General features: G+C 36.4%; 1 protein-coding gene across 1 annotated transcript in view; it reads left to right on the top strand.

Moving 5' to 3' along the window:
- Nucleotides 1-12,837, top strand: part of ZFPM2 (zinc finger protein, FOG family member 2) — a 479,651-nt gene that overhangs the window by 100,900 nt on the left and 365,914 nt on the right. Inside the window, exon 2 of the mRNA XM_053559355.1 lies at nt 352-510. Within this exon, the coding sequence (XP_053415330.1) occupies nt 352-510 (159 nt within the window). The remainder of the gene's footprint in view (nt 1-351; nt 511-12,837) is intronic.

Below are 12,837 nucleotides of genomic sequence, written 5' to 3' on the forward strand. Positions count from 1 at the left end.
TTGTATTCTTTACCAGGCAGTTAATTCTAACAAATGAACATAAAGTGCACAGTTTTGCTCTTCAGGAGAGGAAAAAAAATAAGTTTAGGGTTTTGGGGTGGAGGTAGGGAAGAATTGGGGATGCAGGTCGGTTTATATGTGGTTACTTCGCACTGTGGTTTCCTTGAACTTCTCATCATAGGGCAGTGCTTCTTGTGAGTATAGAGGTGACATTATCTCGTGTGACTTCCCTGGGTAGTGCTCCTCTGAGTACATTTTCCCCACCACCATAATCTGAAGGACTTATTTAAGGATTTATTTTACTCTCTTCCTTGGATATTTTTGGTACAGTGTCCTTTTTTCTTTTTCAAGGGCCTCTAGAAGACGCCATCGAAGATGAGGAAGAAGAGTGTCCCTCAGAAGAAGCAGACATTATTTCTAAAGGAGACTTTCCCTTGGAGGAAAGTTTCTCCACCGAATTTGGGCCTGAAAATCTAAGCTGTGAAGAAGTGGAATACTTTTGTAACAAAGGTAATTTTTGATGGTTGGATGTCATATGTGAGTCCACTTGGAAGATTTTGTAATGTTTTTAGAAATGTACGATAGGGTGGAATCAAAGTACTGAGTGTGAAAATAGGCACAAAATTTTTTAAACAGAAAATGTTATTTTGAGGGACAAACGTAATTCCACTATAGCAACAAATCATTTTTTATATTGAAACAAATATTTTCAGGTCAATTGGCTGCTTAACTATGCACGTTTTCATGTTATTAATGAATTAACTATAATGCATTTAATGTTAATCATTGATTCATTTATTCTTTCAACAATTATTTATTGAATGTCCGTTATTGGCAAGGTACTAAATTAGTCATTGAGTATAGATACTGAATATGCCAGAGAGAGTTCCTACCTGAGGTTCTGGCTCACTCCTTTTGAAAATCGAATGCTGGGTGGCGCCTGTGGCTCAGTGAGTAGGGCGCCAGCCCCATACATGGAGGGTGGCGGGATCGAACCCATCCTCGGCCAAACTGCACCACCACCACCAACAACAACAACAAAAAAAAAGTGAAAATTGAATGCTTTAGGTATTTGATATTAATTTTCAACACTGAGGATGGTACCTTTTGGATAGTGTTGAGTAAGAAAATATACACTTTTTCTCTGTTCCAGATACTCTTTCCACATTAGCATTATAACTCATGATGCACCTGAGACACCTCTCAGCTTATTTCCAACCATTACTTGGAGCCAGGTGGCCTCAGTGGTGACTGTGTCCTCACTGGACACCTAAACACATTTGCTTACTTTTTTTCATAAGTCAGTTTAAAATCTCTCATGATTCTCTTTCATTTATTTATTTAAATGATTTTTCTGAGGATTTTCTGTCTCCTTCTACCACAGTGCAATGTTGTACGAATGTTTGGGTCACTTCCTTAATTTAGAGCAGCTGCTTTTGCAAGAGCATGACAGGAAGTGTGTGTCTGTGAGTCTGTATGCCTCAGTATGTCTGTCTGTATTTGCGTATGCACCATTATGATTCAGACTTGTGAGATTTTAGGTAGATAAATGAAATGAATTTTTGTGTGTGTTTGAATTTGTTGGTCAGACTTCATAGTGTCAAATCAAGAATGTTGCTATAGTTGATCAAAACACTGCTGATACATGTATGTTGGTGGCCACATTTATATTTGATACATATTAAGAAGGCCAGTATCACTGTCTCTTGTTGATGATGTGTTAGAAACAAAAGATGTCAGCCAGTGTCAAACCCTGTGCTTTGGAACTCAAGGTCTTAAATGGCAGGACTCATCTGGACACAGTGATATTCAAGAAACCTCCTGCACATGAACTCTTCTGTAGACCTCAAGATGGCCTTGTGTCCTGGTCCTGGTCTTCTGCATCAGAGACTCTTGGATGACAATCAGAAAAGGGCAGACAGAGTAGGCCTTCTTTCTCAATTTTGACTCAGATTTCAGGCAAAATTAATAGTATCCTTGGTTGTCCTGGATACTGGAATCATTTCCTGATAATATATAGCCATGACAATAAATATAACAGCTGGATGGAGATGTAGAAGTTTTAAAATTGTGTTTAAAGATATATTATTTCCTTATCAAGAAATACAACCTTTTTATGCACTGTATCCAACAACATTGTAGGATTGTAATAAAGGGAAGGAACTAAAGTTAGAAGGTATCATTTATTCTTTTTGTTCCTGTGCTTGAAAGAACTAATATATGGATTTAGATGTCTTTGTAAATTTAATCCAGAGGGGCAGCAATGATAGATACTATTACATATATTTTAAATTTTAGGAAGATTAAGGATAAGGGATATGTTTAAAGAAAGAGAATAGAACTCCTAGTTCATCTTCTGGAAGAAATTCAACTTATTGCAAGTGCATTCATGTTGACATAACCATGGTTTTAAGTCAATAACATCATTTACACTAACTAGAATCTTTTTTTTTTTGAGACAGAGTCTCACTATGTGGCTCTTAGTAGAGTGCTGTGTGGTGTCACAACTCACAGCAACCTCCAACTCTTGGGCTTAAGCGATTTTCTTGCCTCAGCTGGAACTACAGGCACCTGCCACAATGCCCGGCTATTTTTTGGTTGCAGTTGTCATTATTGTTTAGCAGGCCTGGGCCAGGCTTGAACCCGCCAGCCTCCGTGTATGTGGCCAGCGCCCTACTCATTGAGCTACAGGTGCCAAGCCACTAACTAGAGTCTTAACACATGAAAAATAATGACGGACCACTAGAAACTTAGAAAAAATATTGGATTACAATTATTATTAACATTATTTAGTAGAGATTATTATTTGATGAATAGTTAGAAAATTTTTAAATGTAAAGTGTGTATAAAGTAATATTTAACATATAATATAGAGTCTGTACTAAATTCTATATAATATATACTACATGTAGTATAAAACTAATTCTCTGATGTTTGGTTTGAAACTACCAAGTCCTAGGAGTGGGAATCTTATTTTCACATTTTATTTTTCCGGGTAAATAGTAACATTACTAATTGAAATTACTGTGGTCTTATTTAATAGGAAAAGAATTTCATTATTTTACTCTCATAGAATGTGAGACCAGGGAATTCCAATTGAATTCAGTTAGAATTCTTATGAAAGAAAGACAACTCTTTGAGAGATCTTTCATTCTCTTGAGGTCATTCAAGGGATGCTTTCCATTTTTCCCTTAAGTTGATTAGTTACAATGGAAAGAGAAAATTTTCTCTCTAGAAGATTAGCAACTACTCTTTTTCTAGAAATTCACATATTTGATTCAGTGACACACGATTATGTTTTATTTCCAGTTGTGGGGAAGAGGACAGATAAGCAATCAAAAGAGTAGAAGCATTGCAATGGTTAACAATGTCTATGTCATTATTGGAAAAGTATGGATGAAATATTCCTCTGAAGAGAAGTATTTGTGCCTTAGGTGCACTGATGAAACATGATTTTTGTACATATTACAAATCATTTATAACTTAAAAATTGTTGATACATACAGGGAAATGAATTGGATTATTTAGACAGTTTCTTTTTGTAAAGGTCTAAGGTCTAGCAATGACTTAATTTTATCAGTGGGTCCCAGGAATACAAATTTTGAATATAAAATATTTTTTCTTATTAAACAATGGATAGTTAGCTTAATATTTCAGATTTCAGAAGCCTGGGCAGAAGCCCTAAATTCAAGGAAGAGTTCCAAGGGTACACACACGTTACTATACATCTTCCTTCAAATTTACCAATGGCATTTGGTATAAAAGCAGTCATATGCTATTGTAGTTTTTTTTTTTAAAGAAAAATAAAAAATCTCTACTCTGTGTTCGTTTATGAAGACATAGCTTGTCCTAGGTAAAGTTCTTACTTCCTTTTGAAATTAAGCTTCCATATTGTGCAGGATATTTTCAGTGTTTCAGAGATGAACTAAAATTAGAGTTCTTCAGTAACTCTTATTATTGTAATGCCTTCCTCAGGCCCCCACTGATATTGTCTATGTCCTTATTAAAGAGTAATTTTTCCTACAGATCTCAAAGGGTTTATTAACATAAGTAAAGTTGATAGTCATCATACCCCATGTGATTAAATATGACCCAAATCACTCTTAGAATGTCAATTCCACAAAAGTGTCAATAAATGTTGGCCAGAATTTTATGTTAGCTTTAATGTATACAATTCCAAATTATATGAATCTATCTCACATTCATAGTTATAGTTGCAGTCCTAAACTTTGAACCTGCCAATGCCTTTGAAGTTTCCTGGGCCGCTTTTGACTTTGGATTAATTGCATACGTTATGTTCCCATTTTTCATCTTTGCAATGAAAAGAACTATGTTTAGAAAAAGATGTCACTTCAAACCTGCTTTGATACTTTCAGATTTTAAATATTTTAGAAAAATACGAAGCGATACTTACAGTTTACATCTTCAGTTCATGGGTTTAGATTTCCTGGCAGTTTGCCTTACCGTATCTCTCAGAGGAAGGAAACAACCAAGAATTATTTCCTTGAATTTACAGATGACGAAGACATCAAGGCTGGGTCCAGTAGTGCTTCATCTATCCTGTGGCGCTGACTTTTTTGCTTCAGTTATTTTTTTCGGCCTTTCTTTTGGTTTATGCCCTGGACAGGAAGTATATCAATGCATGTGTAGAACTGGGCAAACCAAAATAAATTGAAATATAGGTGGCCTGGATAGCAACCTGGGCAAATTTTTAGTTTATGTCCCTGCTGGCAGGCAGACACTCTCATAGATAATTCTTTGATAAACCGAGACGGTAAGTTTCCTAGTGGAGTTGGCATCGAGCAGTCCTAAACCTAGTGTACAATTATTAATTATTTCACTTTCATAAGTATAAAAGTGAAATAATCATGTCTGGGGATACATTCCAAGAGTCATCAAGGATATGTAAACAGGAAGAATACTATCAGATGCACGCCATTGTCAGCTAGTAGATTATGATACTATTTAAAAAATAACTCCAAAGAAACTATGTGTCAGTGAACTTTGAGTTATCTGTAATGATTGTCTAGAAAAGTTACTGACGGTACTTATAAATTGTTCTCTGATGTCACGATCCCCAAACAAAGGCTGAAAGGGAAGATGATGCCATCAGAGTTGCTTCTGGAAGACAAAAAAAAACCTACGTCTAGTCCTAGTCTCTAGAAATTGAGAAAAGTCAGAGGTTATAGTTGTAGAGTAGAGTATAAATGTCCTACCACAACAAAGAAGGAAGTGAGGTGACGGTTCCCTTAGTCAGTTTGATGTCAGCATTCCACATTGTATATCAAATCAGCACATTGTACCCCATAAATGCATTAATGTGCATAGTTATGATTTAATAAAAAAAAAAAAAATACAGCCGGGAGGAAAGTCAGAGAAGTCTCTGGCTATAGTTTGTACCTGACAGAGGTAAACTAAAATTAGAGCTTTTTAATCTGGAATGAATAGGGTTAAAAAAGCAGACATGATGGAAAACTGTAAGATATGGTGTAACAAGGGACATTCTCACCACAGTCAAAAAGAGTCTACAGAGTAATGTACAGATAGTAAAGATTAAAGACTCTTCACAATAGAAAAATGTAAAGCATATTAAAGAAAATAGAATAAAACTTTTTTTTTTTTTTTTTGAGACAAAGTCTCACTCAGTCACTCTGGGTGAGTGCCATGGCATCATAGCTCACAGCAACCTCAAAGTCTTAGGCTGAAGGAATCCTCTTGCCTCAGCCTCCCAAGTAGCTGGGACTACAGGCACCCACCACAATCCCTTGCTAGTTTTTCTATTTTTAGTAGAGATGGGGTCTTGCTCTTTCTCAGGCTGGTATCCAACTCCTGAATTCAAGCAGTCCACCTCGGCCTCAGAGAATGCTAGGATTACAGGGGTGAGCCACCACACCTGGCCTAAAACCCATTTGTTATTAGTGTTATTCTCAGAAGTAATTAATACCAAACCAAGAGCAAAATTAATCAGACACTTAACTGGGCTGTTGGAAGCTTCCACTTCTGTTCTCTAGAGCAAGTTCAATTCAGCATCTGCTTTGTGTGAGATTTTCTTCTTGGTGCTGTAGATACAGCAGTAAACAAAAGTCAGTTATCAATTTACATTTTCTGATATGTTGGGTGAAGTTGGGCACCTTGAAGAAAAACGAAACAGGCAGGGGTGGGAGAGCAACCGTGGGTGGGCACACGCAATCACACGCTATTCCATCCAGAGTGCTGGGGGAGCACAGAGAGAGAGGAATGAGCTCCCGGGGCTCACTGGGGAATGAGTCACACCTGCCGTACCCACGAGGCTAGCAGTGCAGGAAGCCAGAAGGGGACAGCCGAGAGCCGGGGAGTAGGAGAGGTGCAGTCAGACCTGTGGACCTTGAGGCTCCCAGAATCCATGAGATTCCCACCACTACGGAGGCCGTGGGGAACAGAATTGTGAAGTGCAGCTGCAGCCTTGTGAGCCACAGAGCAGAGATGAGGTGGTAACTGGGACCAGAGGCGTGGTCACAGCATAGGTTGGTATCTATATGCCTGGGGAAGAAGGTCCTGCAGAACGTAAAGGTTGAACAGGAAACTGAAACAGGTATATTGGGAACACTCCCAGGAGATGCAGACCACCCCAATCAGAGTTGTCCCTTTAGCCAAAGAGCTTGATGGACCCCAGCTGTAGCTTTCTAATGTAGTTTCCACAACACTTGGGGTGTTGGGGGATGATACAAGTCACTTTGCTCCTTTCCACGATGTCAAGGTTGGGTGTGTTTTCTCTATCTTTTTGTATCTGTGCATCAGAAAGACAAAGAGTTGGAGGCCTGAAACACAGAGCCTGTTTCATCATTGTGTTTGCCTATTTCTGCCAATAGGCCGCCAGACTCATTGAAATGCTACTTCTCCCTGCCAAAAAACTTCCTCTCTTTCTGTTGGTTTGTGCAGTTTGTAGCTCTGCTTGAAAATTAAGACATAAAGGAAGAAAAGCCTTGTTTCTCCTTGGACTGTATGTAACAATTCTGAACCTAAATTGTTGATATTAATCCCTATACCCTATCTCCATAAATGTTGAGCTAAATCAACAAAAATATTATCCAGATCCTTAATACTGAGAAAAAGATTGTTTAAGAAAAAACTGTACTTTTATGCAGATTTGGTTGCAGCTGTAGTAACTATTTTTCATTTGCTCCAGTGTCAAAGATCATTCTATTTTGTGTCTTCTTTTCTTTCTTTTCTCTTTTATAAATTTGGGAAGTCTATTTAGCTATGTTTTATAAACCCCTCTTGATCAATGTGGTTTTTTTCCTCCACAGTTATGCCTTTAATGACATGTTTCTGCTTCCTCTGATGTTTGGGTAACTGGAATCAGAATGCACAGAAGGCAGCTCTACCATAATCACTTTGAGTTCAATAAGGAAGGGGATCTTTACAGGCAACTTTTTTTTTTTTTCCTTTTTTCTTAACGGGATTAAGAAGCTCAGCTCTTTAAGTTCTTGCATATAACATTGACATTTCCAGGGTGTGTTTGGACCAGGGAGTTCAAAGAGAAGAAATAAGAAAAAAAAGCCAATATGACTTTGTTTTTTACCTTGCTGGAGGAGCTGTTAGTGCAAATCGCCTCTAAGCTTATTGACCTGAATCTTTGACTCCTTGTTTTCTCTGGATTTGGCTGGAGTGGAGACACCGATGGAGCACTGATAGGGATGATTGAACAGCCCCCCCGCTTTGCTTGGCAGGGACCTCCCTTTCCTTCTCTGTCGCTCCCCCCTCCCTCCTTCCTCCATTTGACATTATTGTACCTTGGCAAAAATCCCTTTCTGGAGCCAATACTTCTTTTTCTGAAATTCATTTTTAAATCATTAATTTTTTTTACATAAGTCATTTAATAATGCAAAATGGAAAGTCATTCTTTTTAGGAAATAGAGGCTAAATTGTGTCCTACTTGTATTTTTGTTCTCATGGATTGAAACAATATATACTGTAAGGAATGGTGGTATCACTTCTTTTTATAGCAATCGTAAAAATCCCAAAAATATAGTTTTTGTTTGGAATCATTGATTTTTTTAAAAAATCACATTTGTTGGAAAAAAGAGCATTTGTAGGAACTGTGTTTCTGTAAGAGAGTTAGCATTTCCTTGGCTTTGGTGGAACCAGAGGGTATACAAGTTTTACGTATGACTCAGTGCGCCTTACATAAGGGTCGGATAAGGCTTTGTCTCTAACTTCATTTCTATTTCCAGATGCATCATCATAGCAATTTCAGCAAAATTAAAATGATTAATTTTATACAGCCTTAGAAATGACTCATGATGCTATCATTTCTATGAGTCACACATGGTGATATATTCTACATTTTTGCATGGCAAACTGAATTCATTGGTATTTCTTTTTTTTTTTGATGAGCTGACCATCAACAGACCTCAAGTACACATCTGCTAAAGATCTTTATTGAGACATATGAAAACTTGATAAAATATGTAATTACCTAATTCTTGTATAATTTCTGAAATATATCAAATTACAATAAAGTGCATTTAATTCTGCTTCTACTTAACTATAGAAGGTGTCAAGAGACATTTGCCCAAGTTTTAATTATAGCCTCATTTTATATCAGCATTATTATTGTAAATAGTAAAACATTGAAAATATTGTATAAAACTAAATAAAAAACTGTTTTACCATTTAGAGAAATTGCCTTTTGGTTTTATGTTTGAGGTTTTTTTGAATATGAGAGCATTTTTTGACCGGTAAAATTTAGTGTAGATTTGTTTTTCCCTCTGAGGTGTTTAAAGTCAGATGAAGAGTAAGAATTTATTTAATCTGGTAGGTAAATAAATGAAGCTAAACCTCTGTGTAGTAGAAGACATCTGCATTGTTGATTAACTTTAAATGTAGATCATGAATTAACTAATCATTAATTTTAGCAGGGTGATATAAAAGAAAATTGATTATTTTTATGCCTTTTAAAATTTCTTTACTTTTCCAGTGATGTTTTGGGTGGGATGAAGAATTCTTAAAGGAAGTAGTTTTGATCAAATTTGAATCATGTAAACAGCTAATTTAAATTGTGCTTATTTCCATTTTATTTTCCTCACACTTTTATTTGAATCAAATTCATCTAAGTGTACAATTTTTTAATCATGTATACCTACTAACGTTTAATTTTTATTTCTACTTCAAGAAAATTATAAGTATGAATAGCATTAGAGATACCTAATGATCACTGATTTATTTTAATAATACAGAATTAATGTAGTTGACAATCCTGAATCTGACCATTGGTCACATTGAGGTAAAATGTTATGATTTTAGAGAAGCTGATGTCTTGGAAGTAGCCATGCCTTTTTACCTTAAATATCATAAAAATGATATTTAAGGTAAATATCATATCTACTTTTAACCTTAAATATCATAAAAATGACTTTAAGACATTTCCTTGGTTCTGCCCTGGAATATTTTAGGTTTAAATCAAGTAAGATTTTCAAAGCTCTTAATCTTCTCATATAAATGTACGTTTTCTTATTAGTATGTAAAATTTCTCACAATGTTTTTGTTATCATTTGAGAAGCAACAGGCAGTATTAAAGCATTCGCCCTTCCATTACCTGATGGGATAATCTTTATCTCTTTAGGCCTAAACATAGAATGTGTAATGGGAAATGTAGAAAGCTGTGGTACGATGAATTTAATTATAGTAATAAACCCAGTCACTTTTTTGTTGTTCTTAAAAGGTCAAGTGAAAATAACTGCGTGTGTTGCACCAATAAAGTAAATACTGATAATGGCGCAGATTGCTATTTCAGCTTCTTTTTTTTTTCTTTGTAATTCAGTGAGATTCCAGAAATTGACATTGAAACTATGTACCAATTATCATGATTATAATAATGGTAATAACGACTTTCATTTGCTGACTGCTCCTGAAAGTCAGACATATTTCTGTACATGTATCATCTCTAATCAACTTACTGTCCTACAGGGGAGATGCTCTTTTCACCTTTGACTTCCAGAGGTTCAGTAACTTGACCAAAGTCACAAGACTACTAAAGGTTAATACTGAATTAAAATTTGCATTAGTGGTGCCTAATAAAAATAGAAAATGAATTTAGTTTTCTTTTGTCTCCTATTACATAATTCTGCAGAAAGAGAGGAATACAGTTGAAGAATGCTCAACATGAGAATATAAAATTCATGTTTTCAAGTAATTTTTAACCTAGCATTCTCTCATAAAGTCTTACTAAACACATTGTATCAGTCCAAAATGAGGGCAAATACAAAACCAACAAATAAACAGAAAGGCTATAATGAATGAATTCAGAATATCCTTAGACTAGCTGTATCTTTTGGTAGCTCTTTAAAGACTCTCTGTCAATGTAAACAAGTTGACATTTTGGTACAAGGCAAGAAGCTATATTGAAAGGTCTTTAGTCTCATAATACTAACTGAATAATGATAATTAATATTCCCCTGTTTTAGAGGCGTGCCATAGGTGACAGTTTCTCACTGCCTGTTTCTTGTGTTGTTGTTTCAGGTAACTCAAAACAGTGAGGATACACCAAAATGTGTGTACTTGGGCAAAAGCCAACGGCAGGAGTATTTACAGATCCACAAAAACTATTTGGATAGGAACTTCAGCCCTTTAGAAATATTTGCAAAAGGAACTCTTTAAAACATTTTGACCTCCACACAAAATGAGACTAAATAAAAAGCGGAGAAAGGAAGGAAGGAAGAGGGGAAGAGGGCATTGTTTGCAGGGAAGGCTCTGGGCACTGTGAAAACTTTTCACTTTTCTGAAGGAAACGCAGTCCAACAGATGGTAAGAGTGGAAGTGAGATAAACATAGGAACTGGAAAAGTAAGCAATACATTCTAACAGGTTCTGTATCAAAGATCTGGAGAAGTAGAAAGATTAGACAAGGAACTGTTCTGAAGCCTGACAGTGGCTGTATCTTACCAAGTCTTATGCGCAGAGCAGAGATGGAAAGTGGAATTGCACAGACAGTAGGCTGTGATTATATTTTTCTGACAGTGAAAAGGGAAGGTCTCTTTAAGGATGATTTTTAAAGATAGAGATTTGTTGAGAAGGAAATCTATAGTACAGGTATATAAAGCACTTACCTATTACCTCTTTAATAATGGGATTTGATGTAGTTTCTGTTGTCACGATAGTATTAGCACCAGACATTATATTTTGGGTCCTAGATAATTCTGTTTTTTTCAATGTAAAACATGGCTAGTGAACCAACACTGGGAACCTGGTACTTGTTTCTGGTTGTGTAAGCGTGGATATGTGTGTGCGTCTATGGGACTGAGTAGGTTCTATGTGTAGCAGCAGAAAGAAGGCTCTGTAAAGAATTGCCTCATTTCTTAAAGGTACAGTATGCTAGTAAGAGAAAGAAAACATATGCATATATTGGACAAGGATATTTATATTATGGGTGGAAATATTGTTCAGTTTGGGCTGATTAAGCAAAACAGTGCATTCATTCCCGTGCTTTGTTCTGTTAATGTTCATCGTTCCAGCATGAGAATTATTATTTATCAGTAGGCATCTGCTTCATTTCATTTCTACGTCCTGTGAGCCTCTATCTTGTATTGGTGGCCGACTACTAAAGGGAATACCAAAATAGAGTAACTCTTAATAAGAAACAACAGTTCTACAAAAACGCCAAATGATACTGAACCAAATGGACAAGGAAAATAGCTTATGTCCTAAGGAAAACTCTGCTTAGAAAGTAATGACGTGTGTTTTCTCTATAATATTGGTAATTGTGTTGAGGAACTTTTACTGTGGTCCTAAAATTACCAAATCATTAATAAAAGGAATGCATCTTCTGGCCGGGGTTTGTGGCTCATGCCTATAATCCTAGTGCTCTGGGAGGCCGAGGGAGATGGATCACCAGAGCTCAGGGGTTGGAGACCAGGCTGAGCAAGAGCAAGACTCTGTCTCTACCAAAAATAGAAAAACTAGCCTAGCTGGACATTGTGGCAGGCACCTGTAGTCCCAGCTACTCTGGAGGCTGAAGTAGAAGGATTCTTTGAGCCCAAGAGTTTGAGGTTGCTGTGAGCTGTGACATCATGCCAACCTACCCAGGGTGTCAGAGAGAGACTCTGTCTCATAAATAAGTAAACAAATAAGCATTTATTAAAATTACATAATATGCATAATACATTATGTTCACACTTAACACTGTCAAATAAGTGTTAGATCTACTTAACATTGTCAAGTGACTATTAGATCTGCTCATTCTCCTTTTTAGTTTATTTCACAATTGTTAATTATTTTTCCATCAAATAATAGACCACCAGCAGTTCAAAATAGTGAACTCAGCATTTGCTTCAATTCTAGAACTTGAATAATACAAATAAATAGTGGGTGTTGCTTCCATATTCTGAGGTTAGTTTGACAATAGTTTCTGAACACTGGAGGGTTTGGGGCAGTGCCATTAATCTGAGCAGAAAAGTACTTCTGACCTTTCCTGGACTACCACTCAGAGACAGATTTTCTGTGAGGGTAATGAAGCTTTAACTTGAGAACACCATCCTTGTACAGACTCTTTCTAAGGCTTTGTACCTGATTTTGTAATTATAGGTTTGTGTTTTTTCTTCTAAGGAGGGTCCCCTGAGTTGCATAAACCTCAGGTCCCACAAAGCCTGAATCACTCCTGTTAGCTGCTGTGGTAAATGTGTGTGCTCTCATAGAAGACAGCAGTGATCAAGAATGCTAAGTTTGGTTTTGATTCCAAAAAAGCATTGGAGATGTCTGAATTGTCCAAATCCCAAATCTATTCTCATTATAGAACACGTTGGCCTTAGCTTAAAGAGATCACAGATATTTATGAAGAGCCTAATTTTGAAAACACTGTTTT

Source organism: Nycticebus coucang, chromosome 13 (assembly GCF_027406575.1).
Source record: "Nycticebus coucang isolate mNycCou1 chromosome 13, mNycCou1.pri, whole genome shotgun sequence".
NCBI classification, from domain to species: Eukaryota; Metazoa; Chordata; class Mammalia; order Primates; family Lorisidae; genus Nycticebus; species Nycticebus coucang.